This window comes from Alternaria burnsii (genome assembly GCF_013036055.1).
Source record: "Alternaria burnsii strain CBS107.38 chromosome Unknown 750, whole genome shotgun sequence".
Lineage (NCBI taxonomy): Eukaryota > Fungi > Ascomycota > Dothideomycetes > Pleosporales > Pleosporaceae > Alternaria > Alternaria burnsii.
Window position 1 is genome coordinate 2,403,354 of NW_024066108.1, and position 23,592 is coordinate 2,426,945.

At 50.8% G+C, this 23,592-nt stretch overlaps 8 protein-coding genes across 8 annotated transcripts; 6 read left to right on the plus strand and 2 right to left on the minus strand.

Moving 5' to 3' along the window:
- Nucleotides 1-277: 277 nt before the first annotated feature.
- On the minus strand, nt 278-2,191 carry GT037_002234 (mfs general substrate transporter; the record flags this gene model as incomplete). The annotated part of the gene is made up of 5 exons (XM_038927281.1): nt 278-634; nt 698-1,436; nt 1,489-1,669; nt 1,722-1,931; nt 1,978-2,191. The coding sequence occupies 5 exons, from the start codon at nt 2,189-2,191 to the stop codon at nt 278-280; spliced, it is 1,701 nt and encodes a 566-aa protein (XP_038790573.1).
- A 1,005-nt stretch (nt 2,192-3,196) lies between these two features.
- GT037_002235 (uncharacterized protein) lies at nt 3,197-5,546 on the plus strand (the record flags this gene model as incomplete). Its single annotated transcript, XM_038927282.1, has 3 exons — nt 3,197-3,774; nt 3,836-4,572; nt 4,636-5,546. The coding sequence occupies 3 exons, from the start codon at nt 3,197-3,199 to the stop codon at nt 5,544-5,546; spliced, it is 2,226 nt and encodes a 741-aa protein (XP_038790574.1).
- Nucleotides 5,547-6,717: 1,171 nt separating this feature from the next.
- Nucleotides 6,718-8,992, plus strand: GT037_002236 (uncharacterized protein; the record flags this gene model as incomplete). Its single annotated transcript, XM_038927283.1, has 4 exons — nt 6,718-7,095; nt 7,162-7,574; nt 7,625-7,789; nt 7,840-8,992. The coding sequence occupies 4 exons, from the start codon at nt 6,718-6,720 to the stop codon at nt 8,990-8,992; spliced, it is 2,109 nt and encodes a 702-aa protein (XP_038790575.1).
- Nucleotides 8,993-9,979: 987 nt separating this feature from the next.
- On the plus strand, nt 9,980-11,095 carry GT037_002237 (uncharacterized protein; the record flags this gene model as incomplete). Its single annotated transcript, XM_038927284.1, has 2 exons — nt 9,980-10,296; nt 10,897-11,095. 2 exons carry the CDS (start codon nt 9,980-9,982, stop codon nt 11,093-11,095), a joined length of 516 nt encoding a protein of 171 aa, XP_038790576.1.
- An 867-nt stretch (nt 11,096-11,962) lies between these two features.
- On the minus strand, nt 11,963-12,934 carry GT037_002238 (cleavage and polyadenylation specificity 25 kda subunit; the record flags this gene model as incomplete). The annotated part of the gene is made up of 4 exons (XM_038927285.1): nt 11,963-12,249; nt 12,303-12,550; nt 12,597-12,848; nt 12,894-12,934. 4 exons carry the CDS (start codon nt 12,932-12,934, stop codon nt 11,963-11,965), a joined length of 828 nt encoding a protein of 275 aa, XP_038790577.1.
- A 103-nt stretch (nt 12,935-13,037) lies between these two features.
- GT037_002239 (uncharacterized protein) lies at nt 13,038-14,421 on the plus strand (the record flags this gene model as incomplete). The annotated part of the gene is made up of 5 exons (XM_038927286.1): nt 13,038-13,189; nt 13,235-13,615; nt 13,753-14,046; nt 14,113-14,346; nt 14,394-14,421. The coding sequence occupies 5 exons, from the start codon at nt 13,038-13,040 to the stop codon at nt 14,419-14,421; spliced, it is 1,089 nt and encodes a 362-aa protein (XP_038790578.1).
- Nucleotides 14,422-14,937: 516 nt separating this feature from the next.
- Nucleotides 14,938-19,029, plus strand: GT037_002240 (uncharacterized protein; the record flags this gene model as incomplete). The annotated part of the gene is made up of 5 exons (XM_038927287.1): nt 14,938-15,043; nt 15,095-15,464; nt 15,520-16,935; nt 16,988-17,184; nt 17,234-19,029. The coding sequence occupies 5 exons, from the start codon at nt 14,938-14,940 to the stop codon at nt 19,027-19,029; spliced, it is 3,885 nt and encodes a 1,294-aa protein (XP_038790579.1).
- Nucleotides 19,030-21,542: 2,513 nt separating this feature from the next.
- GT037_002241 (uncharacterized protein) lies at nt 21,543-22,784 on the plus strand (the record flags this gene model as incomplete). The annotated part of the gene is made up of 1 exon (XM_038927288.1): nt 21,543-22,784. The coding sequence occupies one exon, from the start codon at nt 21,543-21,545 to the stop codon at nt 22,782-22,784; it is 1,242 nt and encodes a 413-aa protein (XP_038790580.1).
- Between the last annotated feature and the right edge of the window lie 808 nt (nt 22,785-23,592).

The following is a 23,592-nucleotide window of genomic DNA, read 5'->3' on the forward strand; positions in this document are numbered from 1 at the left end:
TCGATCCTCGTCTTGCATAGTATGATGCAGCGTTTGGTGACACGAACGTTGTCTTGACAACTATAGGGACGAAAGATCTGAACAATGAGTCTCAAGCATGTACTGTGTATTCATGCCATTGTTGACCTCAACAGTGTGGAAGGACTGAGTCAGATGAGGCTGTTAATATGCTGTTCGAACTACTTCCATTTTCTTGCCTTGTTGCATATACATTTCCAACACAAACTGAATGCCCCGATTGGGGTCAATTACCCTGGCCCAAATAACGGCAGCCTTCTCAGCGCTCACTTTTCGCATCAATACCTGCTTCAACGTCCTGCAACGCTGCTTTCTCTGGATTCGGAGCATCTTTTTTGATGCTCACCCACTTAACCATCAGCGACCCGATCATTACGCAAGCGCTGAGCGCTGCTGATAAGATGAACACTCGTGTCAATGAATAGCTATAAGCTGAAATCACAGTGTCAATTTCATTCGCCGGCACCACTTTGCGAAGCTCTGTGGCGCCAGTGTTGATGATGGCTTTGGTATCGAGACCGGCAATGCCGGATAATCGCTCCACAAGTTGAGTCGAGAACAGATTCTGGCCAACAGCAAGAAAGATGGCGCCGCCCTGTTGATTCATGAAGAACATCTGTAAAGGTGAAGGTACGAAGTCAGTATATGTTTATATGCAGTTCGTCTAGGCACCACTTACCATGGCCATGCCAAGAGAGACGTCTGAGCGGGGCAATACAGTCTGCGCTACCAAATTTGCCGTTTGTGCTCCAACGCCAAGTCCACACCCGTAAAATACTTGATAGCCGATCCATTTGCTTGCGTGGGAGTGTGGGGTAAGTGTAGAAAGGAGGCCACTAGCGATGGATGCGAGGATGGGCGAAAGGAGCATAGCAGGAACATAATATCCGATCTTTTGGGTGGCGACCGCTGTGATAATACCGAAGAGAACGAGTGACAAGACCATCGGTATCGTACGTACACCAGCCTGCATGGCAGACTGGCCCTGGGCTGCCTGGAACCAGATCGCAAGGTAGTACACAGCGTTCATCATGCCGCCAGCGAGAAGAAAGATGAAAAGCATGGCGCCACCCATAGAACGGTTCAAAATGACTCGAGACGGGGCCATAGCCGTGTCTGGCATTGTAAACTCCACAATTAGGAACGCGACGAACGTGACTGCGAAAGTCACGAGCAGGCCAATGATTCTCGGTGCCGACCAGGGATCGGTCGTACCTCCCCACTGCAGAGCCATGATGAGGCATACCATCGAAGGCACGAAAAAGGCAAGGCCTATTGGATCGAGGCGCTTGAGCTGCGCGAAAATGGACAGCTTCTCTTTCGGCGTATCGGGGAGATGTAGGAAGAAGAAGACGGTAGCAAAAGCCAAAGCGCCCACAGGGAGGTTGATGTAGAAACAAAATCTCCATGTCAGGGTCCTAACATATAGTCAGCGCTGGTTTGGTTCAAGGAGCAGATCGAATATCTCACGCGCTGTCCGTGAAGGTGCCTCCAACGAATGGTCCCAATACAGATGACACTCCGAATGCGAGGCCGAAAAAAGAAGTAAAAACGGGTCGCTTGCGTAGTGGAACGAGGGGGACAATGATCATGACCGCACCGCATTGAATGCCTGCCGCTCCTATGCCAGCGATTGCGCGACCAACGATGACTATGATGAAGGTCAGGATACTTAAGACCCCTTGACTTTGTGTATTACTTACGAATATCGGAAGTAGGTGCAGCCCCGCACAAAGCACTTCCCACCTCAAAGATAAAAATCGACACTAGGAACGTCCATTTCGTACTGTACAACTGGTATATCTTTCCAAATAGCGGATTGAAGATTGCGCACGTAAGCATATAGCCGCTGCCGTACCAGCCAATATCTGCAATGGAGCCATATGTGTTTGTGATCGCTGGTATAGCAGTAGCTGAGACTCGTTAGTATTCCATCTAGCATATATGAGATTCGCGTACCAATGATCATGCGATCCAGAGCGACGAGGAAGAAGGCGAGATAGATCGAGATGACGATAAGCCAGAACTTGAGCGACTTAGGATTGTAGTTCTTCTCCGCATCGGCATATTCATTTATTTTCAGGGGCGGATTCAAGTCGTCTTTCTCGGAATTTTGGGTGAAGGTGGACGGTCGTGCCTCCGGAAGAGGGTCAGTCGGAGTTGATGAAGTCATTATGTAAACGTTGGTAGGATCGAGCCAAGAATGGAAGAGAAGCTTGATCTTGATGTGTTACGAACATGGAAACGAAGCCTTGGTTATTATATGTACATTCGGGATGTGCAAGCATCCGAGAAGTGTGTCTTGCTACACGAATGCATTCGGGGAATAGAAATGTCCGACATGGTGCGCGAGCTGCCTTAGTGAACAAGAGGAGCCTACAGCTTTTGCAGATCCCCGAAACAAGCGAGAGAATTGAAATATCTAGAATATATTTGGAGTCTATACTGACGCTATAATATGTCGTTGTATTCCGTCGTCCTAGAAGTCAGGGCTTATGTCGAAGAGCACGTGATGGTGTCGGGTGTTAGATCTGGCCGAGCGGCTTACATTCAAATCGAGTCTACATCGTAGACACTATCTCATGCCCAACACTTGCCAGGTAATCTGGAGTCAATTATCCATCTTCGCAATGTCTTCTCTAGAAGGAGATCAGGGGTAATATGCGCGCGTTAGCTCAAGCTATACTGTTTCGTGCAGAGAGGGGTTTCTTCTGTAAACAACGAGCGTCGCCATATCTGCGCGTGTTAAGCACACGTATCCATGTATAGATGAAGTAGACATGCATTAAAACGCTTTTGATGGACTATGCGAGGCCACTGCAAGCCAGCCTTAAGCAGAGCGTGAACGGCTGGAGGAACGCGACTGAAACCAACGCGAGCGAGCGTTACGTAAGCCCCATACGTTCTCTAGACAATCGCACCCCGTTGACATCATGACAGAACGCCTTTCACGTCGTCAGGGCCGTATTGCCCGCATCAATCGACAATGCTCCCATTCAATGTGTTCAGCTCGATAATGCGTTGCCCGGGAATAAGCAGGGTCCTGCTTAGCGGCTTACGCGTGGTTGCCTGATATTTGTCGCCTCCCCACCCACAGCTATTGAGGGTGTTTCTTACATTCTCAGCTGCTATACGTGATCGCCATTTCGGTCTCAGCGGGCAGAGTAACGTCTTGAATATGTCTTCGGACATACCTACGCCTGAGCTCAGTGCTGATGCTCTATCTCCACTAGCTGCTACAAGCAAGCCGCAGCGCGTACTTTCGTGCGTGCTGTGCGCGCAAAGAAAGGTCAAGTGCGATCGAAAATATCCTTGTTCCAACTGCACCAAAGCCGGTACACAATGCATATCCGCTGCGACAATACCCCGGCAGAGACGCCGTAGATTTCCTGAGCGAGAGTTGCTCGATCGCCTGCGCCACTATGAGGATCTCCTTACGAAAAACGGCATTGCTTTTCAAGCCTTGCATGCGTCTTCGAACCCGCCAACGCAACCCGAAGAAAGAAGCGACAGTCGTAATAAGGAGTACACTAGGACTCAGCTATCCTCCACAGAAGATGCCGAGTATTCCCAAGCCAAGTATAAAGAAGCTGTAACACTAGGAAGAAACACTTCTAATCGCAATAGGAGTTTTTGGCATGCCATGAACCGAAGAGCATATGATGCTGATGATAATGCCAGCGACGATGGTTCTGACCACAGTTGTTCGTCTCGACACGCACTACGACAAGCACAAATTGTGAAAGCATGGGATTAGTGAGTGTCTCTACACGAATTGCACGTGTAGCATGCACTGACTTTGTACCACTATGTTTAGTCTCTATGCACACGAATTGCACCGCAGCGAGGACCTACTATTTTGCTCGCGTAGCGCAGATGTCAGCCTCTCAACCTTACATCCACCACAAGCCCAGATCTTCAAGCTCTGGCAACTGTACCTGGAAAATGTTGATCCATTGCTGAAGCTTACCCATACCCCCACCCTCCAAGCACGCATCATCGATGCCGCTAGCGACATTTCCAATATCGATCCTAACTTGGAGGCTCTCATGTTCTCAATCTACTGCATGGCTATTTTCAGTCTGGATCAAGAGCAGTGTCAAGCGATGTTTGGAAGGCGTAGATCAGAAATTATCAGAGGCTACCAGGTGGGTGCAAGAGAGGCGCTAGTGAATTGTGAATTTTTGAAATCCAGCGATAGAGAATGTTTGACAGCTCTTCATCTCTACTTGATATCACTCAAGCCTGACACAGACCCACGGTCACTGTCGTCTATGCTAGGAGCTGCTGTTCGCATTGCCCAGCGAATGGGCATCGACACAGAATCTACCAACGCCAGGCACTCCGTGCTCGAGGCTGAGCTCCGCAGAAGGCTGTGGTGGTCTCTTACACTTTACGACAACCGTATGGCCGAAATGACTGAGTGCAAGACCACTAGCTTGCTTCCAACGTGGGACTGCAAACCTCCGCTCAATGTCAATGACTTCAGTTTACGGGCCGAGATGAGCACTCAGCCTGCTGAGTTCGGGGTTTCATCCGAAGCACTGTTTACAGGTGAGTTCTAACTATTTAAAATACATGTGAGACATCACTGACTTCGGACGCTCCCTCTTGCAGTGATACGCAGTCAGATTGGCGAATTCGTGCGTCAAAGCCCCTCTCATCTGGATTTTATCAACCCAGCCCTAAAAACGTTTTCGAAGAAGGCCTCCGTTTCTGCTCATTCAGAATTCGACGAACTTACAGAGCTCGATTCGACGATGGAGCGAAAGTATCTTGCGCATTGCGATGCCCAGAACCCGTTGCACTTCCTGACTATATGGACGACACGCGCATCACTTGCAAAGATCGGATTCGCAAATTACCTATCGACCAATTCGCAGAAGTTTGGACAGGAAAGCGACGAGCAACGCGACCTCGGTCTTACTTTTGCGCTCCGGCTGCTTGAGTGCGATACAATGCTCATGACATCACCCCTTATCAAGAACTTCCGTTGGATCGTCTACTTGAATTTCCCCTTTCCCGTCTACGTTCATCTTGTTCAAGCGTTGAAAAGGCGGCCACTAGGCGAACATGCAGACCGATCGTGGCAGGCGATGAGCGACAACTGCGCCGCTCGTTTGATGGATATCGAGGTAAAGGACAGTCCAATCGAAACAAAACCGAAAAACCCCTTCTTCACCATATTTGCGGGACTCGTACTTCAAGCTTGGTCCGCGCGCGAGGCAGTATCTGCACAGTCAGAGCCACCAAAGATTGTGGCGGACATCAAACGGAAGATGGCACTTGTGGACGAAAAAGCGGCGGAGGTGCAGTTCCAGACACCAAGTTCCGATAGCGCCAACCCACAGACATCCGAGCTCATGGGTTTGGGAAGTCTCGGTTCCCAATTAGGAGTTACCGATGGCATGAACGTAGACAGTGGAGTTTTCCCTATGGATCTCACACAGGCTCCGATCAACTTTAACGGTAGTCCATGGACTTGGCAAATTCCTAATTGGAACGCGATGCCTGGCCAAGGATGGTGAAGCTGTCGTATCAAGTATCGAGATTTGTGTCGTCAAAGACTAAGACGATACTTGACCGTGTCCGATGGAGACCGTGACCATAACAGGATCTCATGGTATCGTTAGACCGACTCAGGTATTAACGTCCAGGATGTTCAGGCTGTCATGACATATTTACCGAACTCCTTTCAGTCCCGAGTCAGCGATCCGATGTAGCACCTAACGTTCCGGCACCCACTTCCGCATCTACAACGGCGTATCTCAACTATCTCGTGTACCCCAGGTCATGTGCCGACGTCTGTTACTACTTACTCATCTGGTGTTGTTATCGCGGTCGCGACCCCATACTATCATGATACGGCGCATTTGCATGAGCCGTTCTAAAGCCGTGCGGGTCTGCGATTGTATTTTCAATAGACTTGTTTCTCGATGTCTCATGCGCTGAGAACAGGGGCAGAGTTTTAACGGTGGTTATTCAACTGGAGTTCTTTTTTTGTAGATAACGTCTCCCTGATGGGCGCAGGGGTGGAGTGGAGCGATAGCCTTGGCGTTTCAAGCAGCCTGACAGGGAACCAGCCATCAGCCGGCTGGCTCGTATGAAGCCGTAATACGTTGATCACTTATTCAGGACGTGTATTTCACCATAGACTATGGCATAGCGACAGCTGAAACAAGATTCATACCTTTTCTGACCTTGTGTCAGTCTCGGGTGTACGCATTCGCGTTCGCTAATAGCTCATTACGGCGTTGCAGCACCCCACATCACGACAAAACAACCGCGATCCTTTCGAGCATCTCCTTGAGGCGCAGTCAACGACATGACTCCAGGAAGGCCGAGCATACCGATAGTGGCATCACCACTAACCTTGCTGGGTGTCTCGGCCCGCTACCGTTGCTATGAACCCCTGGCAGCTCCGGACTTGGAGCCTTTAGCGCTATCGAACATACTAAAATACGATATATAGGTGAACATATACAGGGTAGCTACTCACGAACAGTTCCTATCTCAGTAGTACGCTACCCTATATGATGTTAAGTCTACAATCCTCCCGCTTGTTTCAAAGGTATCCACTTTTGCAAACTCCTATGTGTGGGTCACAAGTACAGGACCATAGTTGGAACGAGTATATAGGAAGTTGACGCCAGAACTGCGATTCTTGCCTCAGGCCAGTTGTCTGAATTCGTATCCAGAATGCAGGTCCGCAATCTCTTCGCCGTGCTTTCGGCAGCCACTCTTTTACATTTTACACACGCCCTTAATGCTTGCCCGGGTTCTGACGATGTTTTCACTGGAGCGGAAGGTATCAGATATCGAGTATGTCCTGGTACCGATCTGACTGGACCTTCGACGTCAATAAAGCGAGTTACTTCGGTTACAGCATGCGCGAAACTTTGCGACCAGAGCATGGACTGTTTCAAGGCAGTCTTTGATACCCGGACGAAAGACTGCCACTTCAAAGATCTTACTGGCCTGACTTGGGTTGCCAATGACCGTTTCCAAGTCATCCAAGCAGAGCAGGTCAACATCGCTCGTTGCCCTCACAACGAGTGGACTTATCATAGAAACCGGGTAAGTCTGTTCTCGCTTTCTCGAAAGGAGGCACCATATGTTCATAAACTAATACTGTGATACCAGAAACAATACAGCATCTGTCCAGGAACCGATATCCGCGGACCAAGTGAAAAGATATGGCAGGGTATAAGGACTTTCGATGATTGCGCCTACCTGTGTGCCAACTGGGCTACGTGCAACGCAGCCGTTTACGACTCCGCAAAGATGGCTTGCCACATCAAAGCCGACTCACGGAGTAACACTTTGATCTGGTCAACCGACAAACGCTACGATGTGATGCGTCTAAACGTCGCGCCCGCGCCCGCGAAAGACGGTGAATGGTCAGATCTCATTCGCCTGCCTGTCATCCCTGTTGCCGCATATGTTGTTCCTGAGTATCCTGTCTCACAACGTCTCCTCGTCTTCTCTAGTTGGGGAGCTGACGCCTTCGGTGGTGCTGGTGGAAGAACGCAGTTTGCGGACTACAACTTCAATACGTAAGCCATACTGACATTAGGTTACCGGCCTATGCTGACAGTCTTCACAGTGGAGCAGTTTCGGCCCGTACAGTCAGCAACACTCACCACGACATGTTCTGTCCTGCAATGAGCAGTCTTCAAGATGGCCAGCTTTTGATTCAAGGAGGGTCAGATGCTTCTGCAGCCAGTCTCTACGATCCAGTCTCGAATGCTTTCACTCGCGCCCCCGACATGTACGTCTCCTCAAATATTGTCATTAGAGAATGCTACTGATATGAATTAGGAAAATGGCCCGTGGCTACCAATCATCTACAACGACATCCGACAATCGCGTGTTCACCATCGGAGGTGCCTACTCTGGTCCCCGTAAGGGAAAGGACGGTGAGGTTTACGATCCCTCCACCAACACCTGGACAGCATTACCAAACGCAAGGATGAAGGCTATGCTCACGACCGATCATGAAGGAATCTGGCGCGAAGACAACCATGCGTGGTTGTTTGGTTGGAAGAACGCTTCTGTTTTCCAAGCCGGTCCTAGCAAAGCTATGAACTGGTATGGCACAAAGGGAACCGGATCGCAAGTCGCTGCTGGTATACGTGACCCAATTGATGACGCGATGTGCGGTATCTTTGTCATGTACGATGCCGTCGCCGGCAAGATCTTCAGTGCTGGTGGTGCTCCTGACTACACAGACTCAGATGCCAACGCCAGGGCCCATATCACTACCATTGACGAGCCGAACTCTCCTGCAAGGGTTGAGCGTGTCGCGGATATGACCTATCCTCGCGGTTTCTCCAACGCGGTCGTTTTGCCTGACGGAACGGTCCTTGTAAGTGGTGGCCAAAAACGATCGAAGGTGTTCACAGATGACGATGGAGCTCTCTACCCGGAACTTTTCGACCCAGCCACAAAGTCCTGGAAGGTCCTTGCCCCACAGGCTGTACCTCGCAACTATCACTCGGTTAGTATCTTGCTGGCCGACGGACGTGTCTTCAGCGGTGGTGGCGGTCTCTGCTACGTTGCCCAGGGAGTCGGCCGCAGCTCCGCCAATTGCAACAAACTCGTCGACCACGCCGATGGCCAAATCTTCTCGCCGCCGTACCTGTTCAATACTGACGGAAGTCCCGCAACACGTCCTGTGATTCGCTCTCTAAGCGCAGAAAGCGTCAAAGTTGGAGGCGAGCTGACTATCCAAATCGAGACCTCAGAACCAGGTCTCAAGTTCACCCTAGTTCGCATCGGCAGCGTCACACACTCAGTCAACACCGACCAGCGACGAGTGCCACTCTCAAACATCAAGGGCGAGGGATGCACGTACACTGCTACATTGCCCAATGACAGCGGTATTCTTATTCCAGGCTCCTACTACGTCTTTGTCATCTCAAAGGAGGGTGTTCCTAGCATTGCTAGGACCGTGCAGATCGTACTGCCATAAGGCTGCCGTTGTTTTTTTGAGCCCACATACTGGATGTCGCAACGCTCGTTATGCACCATTCGTCTTTGAGTCTTTCCTTATGTCGACCTCACCCGCAAGTCTCTCTTTACTTACGTACTTAGTATATAATGTCTGTTATAGCATAATGTATATTACGTTTACCGAGAAGGTGGAAATTTATAATTCTCTCGCTTTGCAACAAATCTTGTCGTACTGATGAACAGTCTGACCTGGAGCTCGATATGATCTCGTGAAATTATTGACACTCGCTTTCCCCTAAAAACACGCAAACAATGTCTGGCCTTGTATTGTGATCAAGAAAGATGTGGCTTACAAACTCATCCATGGAAGATGGAACAGCTATCGTTGAACTGGATACATGAGCTGTAGTAAGGTTAGTTCAGATGTGAGTGCTACCGTGCCGGTTACATGAAGCTAGCAAAGATCTTTTAGCTTTTGACTACTGACACCTCTGTCCTACACGCACGGCTGATTTGGGGATGTGATTATCGTCAGGCACTCTAGCCGCATGCGCTGTCATCGTCTTGGGTCTACTAGCGATATTTCACACTGACTGCTACACACCACATGGTGGAACACGCGCAGCAAAGAAAGATTTCCCAAATGGTGATATTGTACTTGTGACCAGTTTTGCATATAGTATTGATGTCACGTGTGGAAAAAAGGACTATACGATTACCCTGCAAGGGCGTCCTACACGCTGGACACATGAGGAAAGGTCTTTGTTGACCACAATATCATTTCGCGCAGATTTGGTCACACTGGTCGCAAACCCGCAGGCTATGAAACACATCCAAGAATGATTTGCAGGACGTTCATTGTCTCCGACCACATGTGGAAAGCGTGATAATGGAAATATCGCAAGCTTCGTGTATATAACGCGCGACTTCAGCTCTATTCGATGAATGTCGTGGGAACCAATCCAACAACTTCCAGGTCAGAGTCTCACCTAGCGACAAAGCCACGATGCACTTCTCCGCCTTCTTTGTCGTCCTCAGCGCTTTGGTGATCACTTCTCTGGCCATGCCTGCACCCGAAACAACTGCAGAAGCACTACCAGTGCCAGCGACGATGGCAGTCGCCGCCGAGATACCCTATCAAACCGCCGGCCCATTTGCGGGTACCTTGCCCCCAAACTTTGCTAAGATATGGGTCTTCACTGGCCTCGAATGCGGGATCAGAGACGGCCCTTCCTACAACATGTTTTTCTGGTCTGGTGATGATCGCTGCATACCATTTCGGAACGTCGGGTCCATAATCGCGTGGTACAAATCTTCAATCGGGTAAGTCAACTGTCATGTTCTAAAGGAGATCGACTCACATGTGATTCCACCGCTATAGTAAATGCAAGGTCACGACTCACAGTGGAAGTAACTGCAGAGGCATCGAATGGAAGCCCAAGAACAAAGAGTGCGTTCGTGGATTGTTCGCTTCAGTCAGGGTTTCGTGCCCAAAGTTTTAAAAGTGCTGGTGTAATCAGCGGCAAGTTTCAGTTTGTCAATCCATCTCTCATCTTCTTTTTGTACACTCACTTGGATCACGAGTTCATATATCATTGTATGGGCGATAGCTTTTGTTTCTACTTCGCTACCAATCTAATCTCTACCACAACCATGGATATAGAAACACCATTTCAGAGAAATGCCATCGCTACCAAAATTGGTTGCATATGGTTTCTGTGAAGCCTTTTAGGGATCCAATGGACCCTCCCACTTTTCCTTGTCCGACATTGAGTCATCTGTGAAGTCGGAAGTAGAATCATAGTCGGCTAGATGTGCGAGCACAAAGTCAGTGTGTGTCTCATACGCGGTTTGTACAATGATACGTACAAATATGACGGCATCTGTTGCAAATCAAGTCCGTGTCGTGCTTATTTCTTCCAGCCCTGAAGGCATCTGCGCAGCCAAGGCACACAGTGTTCCTGATCCTATCCATGCAGACGGCGCACTGTGTCCTGTAGAACTCGGTGTTCTTGACAAAGGAAGCCCTGCAGGTGGTGACGCAGCCCCACTGCTCTCTGACTGGGCGTTCGTGCCAAACGATACGGTTGCCATCGTCGCTGGCGATCGTGAACGTGGCTAAGACGGCCACGGCGGTGAAGACGGAGACGATGAGACGCATCTTTCGTCGAGACCTGGCTTGATTAGTCGAACGGAGTAAGCTGTATTAGGGATGAGTAGTACGCAATGTTTTGGAACTATAGGGTCTTGGTTACTGTGGTGTGAGGATCCCTTCGATCAGATCAGCGGGCATAAGACGGGAGGCAGTCTTTGTCTTTCGAAGTAGGAAAAAGACGGCGGGACAATCCAGTGCCTTTTGTATGAAGGCGACTCGAGGCGGATTCGTATATCTTTGGTAAACTAGCAGCCAAGCCCCAGCGCAAGGCGGTCGAGCCAATCTCATACAAGGTCGACCATTAGCATTGTCATGGTTCATATGATGTAGATGAAGAAAGCAGGAGACGACCTAAGATTGTATGAGTCGCCAACCAACCAAGCGTATGTTGTCGCAGAGATTGGGAAACGACCCAAGGTTCACCACAAAAGGACACCCCAATTGCGCGATTCCCAGTCACAAGTGAACAAAGCCGACATTGGGAGAGCCTGAAAGTTCGCAATATCGCATTCTGATTCGTGCATTTTCGGTATCGTATGGTAGCTTGCATTATACAGCACGTGTAGAGCCCTCGTTCGGAAGAGCTCTGCTTTCAGCAGTACACCAGTCCAGCATCACGTTTACGTTCGCACAATAGTAGCGACTGAAGGTGTGTGCATCGTTCGCGGATACATGTACCAAATTGACATGACAGAGATATCGAGCCCTTCTGTCAAAACACGGGCATCGTGGCCAAAGCAGCCACGTCAAAGTGCCTTCGCTCTTGGAACGCCTGACACCGGGTATGAATTAGCAAGACAAAACACAGAGAGTAGAGTGGTGACAGAGAGCGCTCTACGAGAGAGTGATATCGCTACCTGTTCCATCTCCGTTCTGCTCCATCCTGGTGTCTTCCCCATCTCCACCTGCGAGCACCTTGGTCTGAGGTCGGTATCCTTCAGGTGGACCTACACCAGGCGTGCACGCTGCGACGTTTCCGTCCTCGTCGACAAACTCGAAGTTGTACCGCGAGAGCAAATGAGGGATTGCTGACAGTTGTGGGCCGTATCGTGCGGTATTGTCGTAAAGCTCGAATAGCGGAACGGCGAGGAGCTTCATGTTCTTCGGAACACTCAGGACCTCTGTGCAACATTAGCGACTGGCCAAAACATGGAGGATAGGCAGGTCAACTTACTGCTGCGCGGAAGCTGGATAAAGTACAGCTTCTTGCACTCCTTTGGCCTGGTGACATGGGCAGGGATAAAAGGGTACATAAAGGTCTCGAAGTTGGGTCGCCACCACTGCGCCAACGTATCGCCAACCACCCACTCGTCATTGACGCCTTCGCCAGTGAATTGGGTGCCGACTGGTGCGAGGCGCTCGTTCAGCCTCGCCTTGAAGCCCTCGATCTCGTCGTCCTCAGCACGGAGATAGTCGCCGGGTCTATATGACGTCAGCCAGAACAGCTATAGGCGATGACAATTCGTACAGCTTGAAGAAGGCGTTTGCGATCTGCAACATGAGGATGTGCGGGTGGTTGTGTTCGTGGCAGACGAGGATGCCTTCGCAGGTTCGTCGCATGCCATGCTCCGAGTAGTGCTCTTCCAACCGCTTGAGCCGAGCAAGCACCGAAGGGTCTTCCTCGGGCTGGCCATCTTTGGTTCCGAATGTGTAGTTGCTGAGGGGAAACAAGCGAATCGTCTTTGGCTGGTTGCCGTTGAAGTCCTTGGGGATGACGGGACTGCTTTGGTGAGCGGAAATCACGAACGCAGCTTCCTAAACATACGGGTATGAGCTCTGCGAAGCTTCCTTTACTATGGTCGACATGGTGGATGTGATTGTTTCGTGTAAGCTCTGGGTTGCTTGTTGCGTCGCGACAATCGACCCGTCGCGGCGAGCTTGCAGGGATTCAGCGTCTCGCTAACACGTGATGATGCGCGCGTCCACGCCCTCGATGAAGCTGCCACAGCTCCACCGCTCCGTCGCTCCCATTAATTTGCCTACTCGACCTAGACTTCTGCTCCCTAGCCCTGTCGGTCCACAAAGTAATCAAAATGGTACAGACAGCATTAATCACTGGAGGTAAAGCAGACTTCACCAGTGCTCTACTGCTAGCTGACCCTAGAGTGCAGCTAGTGGTCTGCTTGGCCGTCAAGTGCAACGAGAGTTCTCTCTAGACGGTTGGAAATCAGTCGGCACCGGGCTGAGTCGGATTACCTCGCCAGATGTAGTGAAGCTGGATATTTTGAATCAAGACGAGATCTTGAGGGTGCTCGATGAAGTCAGCCCGCAAGTCGTCGTCCACTGCGCTGCCAACCGCTTTCCGGACTCTTGTACCAAAGACCCAGAAGCAGCGAGGAAACTGAACGTAGACGCAAGCAGAATTCTAGCTGAAGCTACTGCCTCTCGAGGAATCTTTATCATCTACATCTCGACGGACTATGTCTTTGCTGGGAAACCTGGAGAAGCTCCTTACAAGCCAGACTCGGCGCCGAGCCCACCAAATGCGTAAGTCCAGATCTGACACACCAAGTTTATGGTAAACACAAGAACCTTGGATCGTCTGCCAATGCCCACTTCATGGCACATGACAAGTTCCGGGTATGGTGGCTGTTGTGCCAACTTAGACTGACAAGATTCGTCAGGTATGGCCAAAGTAAACTGGAAGGCGAACAAGCTGTCCTTGACGTTGCCAGTAGGACTGGTGCAAACAACAAAGTCGTTGTTCTCCGCGTCCCAGTCCTCTACGGATCTTGCGACGAGCCAAAAGACAGTGCAGTCAACGTGCTCATGTCGCAATTGTGGAACGCTCAACAGACAGAACAAGGCCAGCCAAAAATCCAAGTCGATGACTATGCGCTTCGATATCCTACGAATACTCAAGATGTTGGTCGAGTGTGTCGTGATATAGCGAAGCTGTATCTTGATCCAGCAACCACGTAAGCTACGCTCAAATTACGAATAGTCGTGCGCGTCTAGTCATCCAGTGCTGACGATGAACACAGGAGCCGTGAACTACCAAGTGTTCTCCAATTCAGCTCCGAAGACCGGATGACCAAATGGCAAATTTGCCAGACATTTGCCGACATCATGGGGTTGCCCCTCGACAATATGGAACCCTTCGAACCTGACGAAGAACCGAAAGATGGTACTGTTAGGCCTTACGATTGTCATTTAGATACTAGCGCACTGCGAGATCTAGGTATCGACATATCAACTGTGGATTTCCGCACATGGTGGTAAGTTCATATGCGCGTTCGCACCTTCTACTGCTCACATCATGTAGGAGGCGAGAAGTTGGGGCTTTCCGCTGAGTGCCGACATTGGACGTCACGCGGACCCTTCCTAATACACGATCCGATCCTGCAGACTATGAGAGCCTTCCACTTTTGTTGCATAGTTATCAGACATCGCAATGCTATGAGCGGCAAAGCCAAGACCGCGACACTAGCAGATCTACAGAATGTGTCGCAAACAAAGCCACCCGTACCTGCATTTTTACTCTTACAGCAAAGTATGGATCCACCTCCCGCACATCTCGAGCATCGCATTGGAGGCTCATCGACTACCCACAGTTGTCCCATTCCGACGTTGTGGTTCTTATCCAAATTGGGATTGCGGTCGCTAAATGATTGGGTGACATCCATCAACGCGGCGCAGTCTCGCGCCGTGAGTTTTGGAGGCGCTTATGCTCCATGATGGTGCAGTTAAGTATCTATCCTGTCGACTTGTAGAATGCCTAAATCTACTCGTATCGTTTTGTGTGCAGAATTTGATTAAGTGTGCGTTCTGTCTTGGCCTTGGATTGGCCAGTCCTTTCTTTACCGATTATGTTTTCATTCCGAACAAGCCTCCAGCCTGCATTGTCTGCGAAGCCCAGCGCTAATCACGCTAGCTTTCTGAAATCGGTCTTGGGAAAACGCAATCGAACCACAGGTATGACGTACGAATACTATGCTGTGAACATAGGAGCTAAATCTTGACAAGGCCCTAATCGAGCTCCTTGGAAACCAAGCGCGTTCCATCCTGTCACTCTCATCACTGCAACATTGATAGCTTGGGCTTTTATTGCCGTCCTACAAGTTCTGCTTATCCGTAGCCAGAATGATGGAGGAATCATCTTCGCAACTACGATCGATGACATACCACTCGGACAGTCGTTCGCTTATCTGTATCTGCCAACGATCTTTGCCCTTGTCTTCAGCATTTTCTGGGCCTGGATCGACCTCCAGGTGAAGAGATTTGAGCCTTATCATCAGCTTAGCCAACCCGATGGCGCCTGGGGCAAGGATAGCTTGCTGATCAGTTATCCTTTTGACTTTCTGCCTTTTGTTCCATTCAGCGCTTTCAAAAGCCGGTAAGCTCTGTTCTTTAGTACTAGGCGCCTAAATCACAGAACTGACAGCCGTCAGCCATTGGGCTGTATTCTGGGCTAGCTTGTGTGTCGTTTTCGTCACCTGGGGCGTTGTGCCTCTCCAAGCCGGCATATTCGCCACAGAGACGATTACTCGTACTTCCGCCGCCACATTCGCACGATCTGACGGCTTCATGTCCGCGAATAAACAAATCCAGAATATCGACGGCCGCTACATTCAGTCGGCCCACGGGATCATATGGTTAAACGAGACCCTTCCTCCATACATGACCCGCGACTACGTTCTTGCACCAGTTCGGCCGAAGGATGTCGTTAGTGACTTCGCCTCAAACCTAACGTGGACATCGGACACGATGCTGTACAGTCTAGATATGAAGTGTGAAACACCCACCGTCAAAGTCAAGAACGAGACCACTTTCAGTGGAGACATCAACGCTGGATTTGAAACCATACAAACAGCTGCGTACATGAGTAGCAACGGCTGTGGCTTCCCTACGGATTACTACAATGCGCTCGGTAACGAGACTATCGGCCCAAACCCATCATTCAGCAATCAGTCCGTATACGATACGAAAGAGTTCGCTTCCGTATATATCGGCTACTATCGTACCGATTTCGCCTCCTGGTACCTTGAAGGCCTTTGTCCTGAAACATCTAATCACACGTTCATGGCGATGTTCACTCGGAACAAGAGATCTGTCAACGACAAGCCACAGAACGTAACCAGACTGTACTGCACGCCAGCCTACTATCAACAAGAAGTCACTGCGAATATTCATGCTGTCACGCGACGTCCAGTCAACATAACAGCCAAAGGAGAGAAGGTACCGCTCCCAGCCGAGAAGTGGAATACGACTTTCTTCGAGTACCAGATGAACACTGGGAACAGTGACGTTGAGTCTCCTAATGCACTACCACTCAAATATTGGCCCGACCAGCTTGAAACAGTCTCGGCATTTCCTCTCAGCCTAGGATCGCAGGGTACAATCCTTAGTGACATGGCAGGATTCGCCATCGGCGCATCTAATCATACTCTGGACGCGCTGTTAGACCCAGAAGCGCTAGGACGTGCATATGAAGCAGCTTATCGCATCATCTTCGCACGATCTATGGTAGAGATTCTGGATCAGGACTTCACAGCCTCAACTACCGTGAATGGAAGCACCGAATACAGGGTCGTGGCTGTCGTTGTCGTTCCGGTTTTCACTTATATAGTGGAAGGTCTTTTGGGATTCATTTCTATGTGTAGCATCGCCCTTCTTGTCATCTCTCTTCGTCGGCAATGGAGCTTACAGTCTGACCCGGCCACGATCTCTAGTGTCATGGCACTGGTCTCCGATAACCCAGCATTACTAGATGACTTTGCCAAACTTGATCGTGCGAGCATGGAAGACTTTCAGGCACATTTGAAGGATAAGAAGTTCCTGCTAGAGCGCAGTGAGCGAGGCAATACGTAAGTAGCCACCAGCCAGTTGCATGGACATTCATACTAATCATATCATCAGGATTACAGAAGCGGATAACTTCGATCCTTTGGGCATCCATGCTCATGGTGCAGTCCGTACCGATTCGGAAGAATCTCAGGCACCAACGCCAGTTCGCCCGAAAGAGTTTCGCTCCTTCATGGTAACACCGTTCGTCAGCCTATTGGTAGCTCTTGCAATCACCCTTGGAGTCTTACTACACCAAAGTCTGCCTCATGGTAAGAACACGCTTCTGTAACAATTCAACTTGACTAACGACCGGTAAAGGTATCACTAGACCCCCGGACACTGTCATTCGCCAGCTCGTTACAAACTACGTTCCCACTGCTCTCGCGACACTGATTGAGCCTGTTTGGATTTTGATCAACCGCTTGTTGTGCCTACTTCAACCACTCGAAGAACTCCGTGGAGGCAAAGCGACCGCGCAGAAGTCGATTGATGCCAATTACAGCTCTCTCCCGCCACAGCTTGTGGTGCTCGGGGCACTACGCTCATCCCACTTCAAGCTTGCTGCGGTTTGCTTAATGGCGCTTCTTGCCAATGTACTCGCAGTTGCTTTTTCCGGGGTATTCAAAGAGCGTTCCGTAACGGTCCCTAGTACGATATCGTTCGCGCCACCCTACGAACACAGGTTCGTGTCGATCAACGGAAGCGTGGGGCCGAACATGCCATTTCAAGAGCAAGTAATGTTGAGACCCTCTGGTGCTTATACCGGAGGTTTAGGTTCCAACCAGTTTCTAGTAGCTGAGTCCAACTACACTGCAGGAACCCCGCTACCAGCATGGACTGACGATCGATTTATGTACATGCCATTCGTGGACGAGGATCACCCAAGCATCGGCATGGCAGATGAGGTTCATGCTCGAACAACAGCCATTGGAGCAAACCTTGAGTGCCGGCAGATCGAGGCCCCGAATTGGAGAGCGAGCTGGTTCAGCGAAAGGTTCGGACAATCACTGTCTAACATCTCTGTGACTGTGAATGGCATTACTTGTGCAAGAAAGGGTATCGTAACGTCTCTGAGCCCAAACGAAGTTGAGGTTGGAGGCTCCGCATGTCAAACTGGCAAAGTCGCCATGGAATTCAGCGGAATACTGGAGGCGCGTCAAAACGCTTCTTCAGTCGAGCGAGATTTCTGTGCTCGACTGGCTGTGCTTGGATACATCCGAGATGCCGATATTTGTTCACGCAACGCGACAACCAATTTCAATGAGAAAAGCGCTATCTTCTTCGGGTGCCACTCTGGGTTGGTTGGCGGCGAAGCGGATGTAACCATCACCAACGACGGGCGAATACAGAATGTCTCGCAGGCAAATGTTACTTCGGATCTGTCTCCAGAGTTCCTAGGCCGACACTTTGAAAATGACGCATCGAACCTTTTACATCAAGGAAACGCCTACCTTCTAGCGCGATTTGCGAATCCAAAGTGGCACAACCAATCGTACGCTGGCGACTTCATGAACTATTTTATGATCAAGCAGAGCAACAGTAGCCAAATGACGGACCCAAACCAGTCTCTGCCCTCACTTGATGAGGTGACACGGAACCTTTATCCCGTCTACAGCAAACTGTTCGCGATTTGGCTAGGAATCAACAAAAGAAAGCTCCTAGTTCCACGCCAGAAAGACTCCGCTTTTCTCATGGAGGGTCTGGCGAACGAACGGCAAACCCGAATCTTCCTGTCCATGCCGCTATTCGTTGTTGCCGAGATTATCCTGGGCATCTATGTTGTAGTTGCAGTATGCATCTACCTCTGGCGGCCGGGCCGCTTCCTTCCGCGCATGCCGACATCAATAGGTGCCATTATAGCGCTATTCGCAGCGAGCGAGGCCGTGCAGGACATGCGTGGGACTAGTTTGTTGACGAGCAAGGAGCGGAGGAAGCACCTAGAGAGCTTGGGTGGAACGTATGGCTACGGGACATTCATAGGCGCAGATGGGAAATTGCACGAAGGTGTTGAGAAAGAACCGCTTGTAGATGCCGTGCCGCTCCCGGGTGTACTTGAGAAAGTACAGACGGGCTTCTCCTCGAAGAAATCGGTGTTCAAACGAGATAGGGGTTGAGAGATCAATCCTGCCTTAGCATGGATTGACTCGCAATGAGCTCATGAATATAATGAGATCAATCACGCTTTTCAACGGTCCATCAGCCTCTCTTTCAAAGTCAAGTGTTTGAGAACAAGCATACTTGACTTGATGTTCTGCGGACGTTTCATTCCGCTGTTCTCTGAGTGGTCAGGTAGGGAAATGAAGACTGACCTCCAGCTTGGCATGTGCGAAAATTGGTCATGGTGTAGCTTAATTGATAGACAGTACCAGTGTCGCATTTTGCGGACGCCCGAGCCGTAGAACGGAGATTGAAGCTCAACTTCAGTAAGTGTGGAGAAGGATGACGCGTAGAACGTTTGTGCGCTCTCTAAGGTGAACCGCAGGACTAGTTGAATTGCCGAGGTGCATCCGCGTGGCATAATTATGAACACGAAAAAGTGAAATGACGTTTGGGGAGAAGGCTTTGGGAAAAGAAGCAAATGCGAAAAGTGATATTGTTTGGGTTGTGTTTCGTGGGAAGGACGGGTGGTCGCCCATCACATGCTATCAACCACGAAGCCGCCAGGGAAGTCTTGCCTGACCCCATCCGACGGTCAAGATGAGGGGGGGAACGGCTGTCATCGCTCGTTTCTGCATGCCTCAGTGAAAAAATGTCGCACCCATCTGATAGGCTCCAACAGCGTCCAGATGTCATTACCAACCGCGTTGATTCGTAGTCTTTGGGCAGCAGCGAAAACACCAGGAGTCGCCCTGCAAAGCGTAATAGCGAAGGCAGAGGGGTATCTGCTATTGTTTTGTTTCGCGTTGGTGTTTTTGATCACAGCTGGTGGTAGACAGTCCAAGGTCAGCCGTTTACGGGGTATTCGAAACGAAGCCTTTGAAGCCTTTTCTGATCTCCACTGATCAGCTTTTAGAAGGAAAGGAGTGGCCGGCATTGTTGCCTCCCCACGAGTCCATGATCTGTGGGTTGTTTGCGCGTGAGTGGTTTAATGAAACAAGTTGTCGCTGATAGGTGACCAATCAATCGATGGGACGATGAGGGTCTGGAGGCGACGGCGCTTTTCCATCGCGAGCTGATGTCGACGGCGTGTTGGTAGCGAGACCCGCGGGTCGCCGCCGCCGGGTCACGACATGCACGTAGCTAGACCCCACAGCCACAGTCTCCTGTAGCTGGATCCGCCACACTTGGAATCTTCGCCTACACCGACTCAGACTCCGAGCTCAACTCATTCACGATGTGGCGCAGCTGCCTGCCTGAACACGAGGCCACGACGGTTGCATTGTGTCGATCTCTAAGATTAGCAGCGTTCGCCGCCATGAACCATGTACAGAACGAAGGCGGACAATATCCAGGGTCTAATATTATCGAGAGTAACAGAACTGACGGCTAAAAAGGAGGAGGCCCAAAAAGACCTTGCGCATGAGGAGGGATACCCAGTTTGCGACGCATGAAGTTCGATGACATCGACGCGGCCTGTCGTCTGCAAGGCCTGCAATCAAAGACCTTTTTGTCATTGTAGTCGGTCCGCTACATTTCAGACTCTAGTATCGAAGCTGCCGCCCGTGTCGCAATCACAGCGGTAAGTAACCTCTGCGTGACCTGAATAGTCGTGATTGTGCGACTTGGTTTGTTGTCGAACAAGCCATGGGCGTACGCCTGGTGTGCCTCTAGAAGAGCATATCTGCCAATAGGAGGCTCCGCAGCAACTTTCGCGAAGGATGCTGATCGTTTCAGCTTTAGCAGGCGATCGCCACTCCACACCATGGCTAGCTCTCTGAGCTATGGAGTTATCGATAGGCCAGGATTCGGCATTCCCCTGCATAACACACAGACCTCCGGCACAAACTTCAAACCTGACGTCGGGCCCCTGGCCATAGCCTCGCACCAATGCTTTCCTATGTGAGTCGCTCTCCGCTTTTTTGTTTCATGGACAATGCTCTTGTCATGACCACATGGCCAATGGAATCGGTATCGTGCCTGCCGAGAGCTCAGGACTTTGAAGTTACACCACTAATCCTGCGCTCGTTCCCCTGCCGCTAAACCGGGAGGGGCACGCCAGCCGAAGAAGCCCGTCAACCGTTGCAAGAGATGCCTTGCTTCGTCGAATAGCCTATGCTTCTTCACGACGATCCGCCGGACATAGGCTCCTGAGTCCTTGCACCGCTGTACGTCTCCCTCCCGACCGCCACGGGCTAGCCATGTGGGTTGTAAATGAACATCCTTATATAACCTAACGCGGTTCCATCTCTTTTTCCTTCTCATCACAAGCTATTCACAGCAGTACCAAACTTCTTCTCTGTTTCTTTTGCTTTTGAACGTCTTGCCAGTGGCAGATCACATTCTTTACAATTGCTGTGCGTTATCGAAGAGCTAGACTCAACAGCACTATCCCCGTCTATATCAAGTACTTCTTGGTCCGCGAACTTCGAACAACTCAACAGCCATCACATTCATTTCGTCGCTCAGCAGGTCTAGCGATTTTCAAACGAGGATATCTACTTCTCACATCATTCCTTCAGCCATCAACATGTTTGCCCAAGCCAACCTCCTCTTGGCACTTGCTGCCAGCGCTACTGCGCACATGATTATGGACTACCCAGTCCCTTACGGAAAGGCTACCCTCAACAGCTCTCCTCTCGCACCTGGCGACTTCCCATGCAAACAACGCACCGGTGTCTACGACGTTACTGAAATGAACCAGTGGAATGCTGGCGAGACCAAGACCATCTCTTTCACCGGCTCTGCTGTCCACGGTGGTGGATCCTGCCAATTCTCCATCACTACTGATCCTAAGCCTTCGGAGAGCTCGCAATGGAAGGTCATTCAGAGTGTCGTCGGTGGCTGCCCATCGAACGTCACAGGCAATCTCACGCCCGCTGACCCCAACGGTCACGGAGCCGCTACTTTCCCTGTGCAGATGCCTGACAGCATTCCTGACGGCCAGTACACTTTCGCCTGGACCTGGCTTAACAAGATCGGTAACCGCGAATTCTACATGAACTGTGCTCCGATCCAGGTCGGCAGCGGATCCGGTGGTGCTTCCACAAAGAGCAGTGCGTCTGCGCTTTCCGCCCTTCCGGACATGTTCGTCGCCAACTTGCCTGATACCTCCTGCAGCACTGCTGAGGGTGAGGACTTCAACTACCCCAACCCTGGCCAGAACCTCGTCGAGGGCAACGGTGCCTCGCTCGGAGACACGCTCACTGGTTCTGGATGCGACCAGATGACCAAGATGGGCGCTGGTAACGGACAAATGGGGTCCCCTACTCAACCTGAAGCTTCGCAACCCGCAGCCAGTGAAGCCCCTGCTGCCACCTCTGGTTACGCCGCACCGCCTGCATCTAGCGAGGCCCCTGCTGCTACTTCTGGATACGCTGCTCTCCCCTCTAACGGTGGTGGTGTCTTCGCTCCTGGTGCTTCCTCTGCCCCTGCTGCTGAGCCCACTGCCCCTGCAGCTGCACCTACCCAACCGAGCAGCGTTCCCGAGCAGCCAGCCTACAGCGCAGCGCCTCAGGTCCCCGACAACAGCACTCCCAGTGCCCCCGCCAGCGGCAGTGACTGCACTCCTTGCGACAATGATGGCGCTGTTGTCTGCATTGGCGAGAACCAATTCGGCCTTTGCAACCGCGGATGTGCCGTGCCTCAAGCTCTTGCCAACGGCATGTCTTGCTCTGCCGGAGCTGTCGTTGCGTCCGCTTCCCTCAAGCGATCACCCAAGTTCCCTCGCGCCCACCTCCACCGCCGCCACGGCTCGTCTCTCTTCGTCTAAGGGTCATGCTTTGCACGGTTATTGGAATATCTTGGACAGTCTCACATACCCTCAGCCGTTGGCTATGAAATGCAATACTCGGAGTTTGGGACACGGATTGGGACACCCTCGGATCGGGTTGTCACATGGGTTGGGATAGGCTTTGGTCTTTTGTTGATATACCTTCTCACGTTGCGCAGATACACTTTTGGTCTCGCTCGTGGATTTCTTCTTTGCTTTACTGCTGTTACATCCATTCTTTCATGACCGGCTCTAGATCGAGTCGGCATGCCCTGTTGTCTTGTTTAGAGAGAAGCGCTGTGATCAGCCTCGTGTCTACGAGTGCAACATACCCTGTACCTATTGTACAAAACAGAATATATCGCTCATCCGTTCCACAAAACTATTCCCATGCTTTACTTTCGTGACATCCTTGTTTCTTTGAGTATGCTCTTACTGTTATGAATATCCGACAGTCTTTTGCGATGACGCGCATGACAATCAAGCAAGGGCTCATCATTAACACGACCTCGAGTCTCAACTGTCTCATCTCAGGTTCGATAAGCCACATGAGTTGTGGCTACGAGCGTGTGTAGCCAGGGTCGACCACGAGGCTATTCACCGGTTTATGACGTCCTTGGGATGGCGGGCTTTTGATTGGGTGGCAGGCACACAGGGAACAGCCAAGGGGACCGGCGGCGACTTCCCCTCTGATTCCCACTGTCAGCCCTAAGCTCCTGTCGCCAGCGCACACCCGAGCACGCGACGAGCCAGACGACAATTCTCACTCCGGCCATTTGACTACTGCCATCTCGTGCTGCCAGGCCCC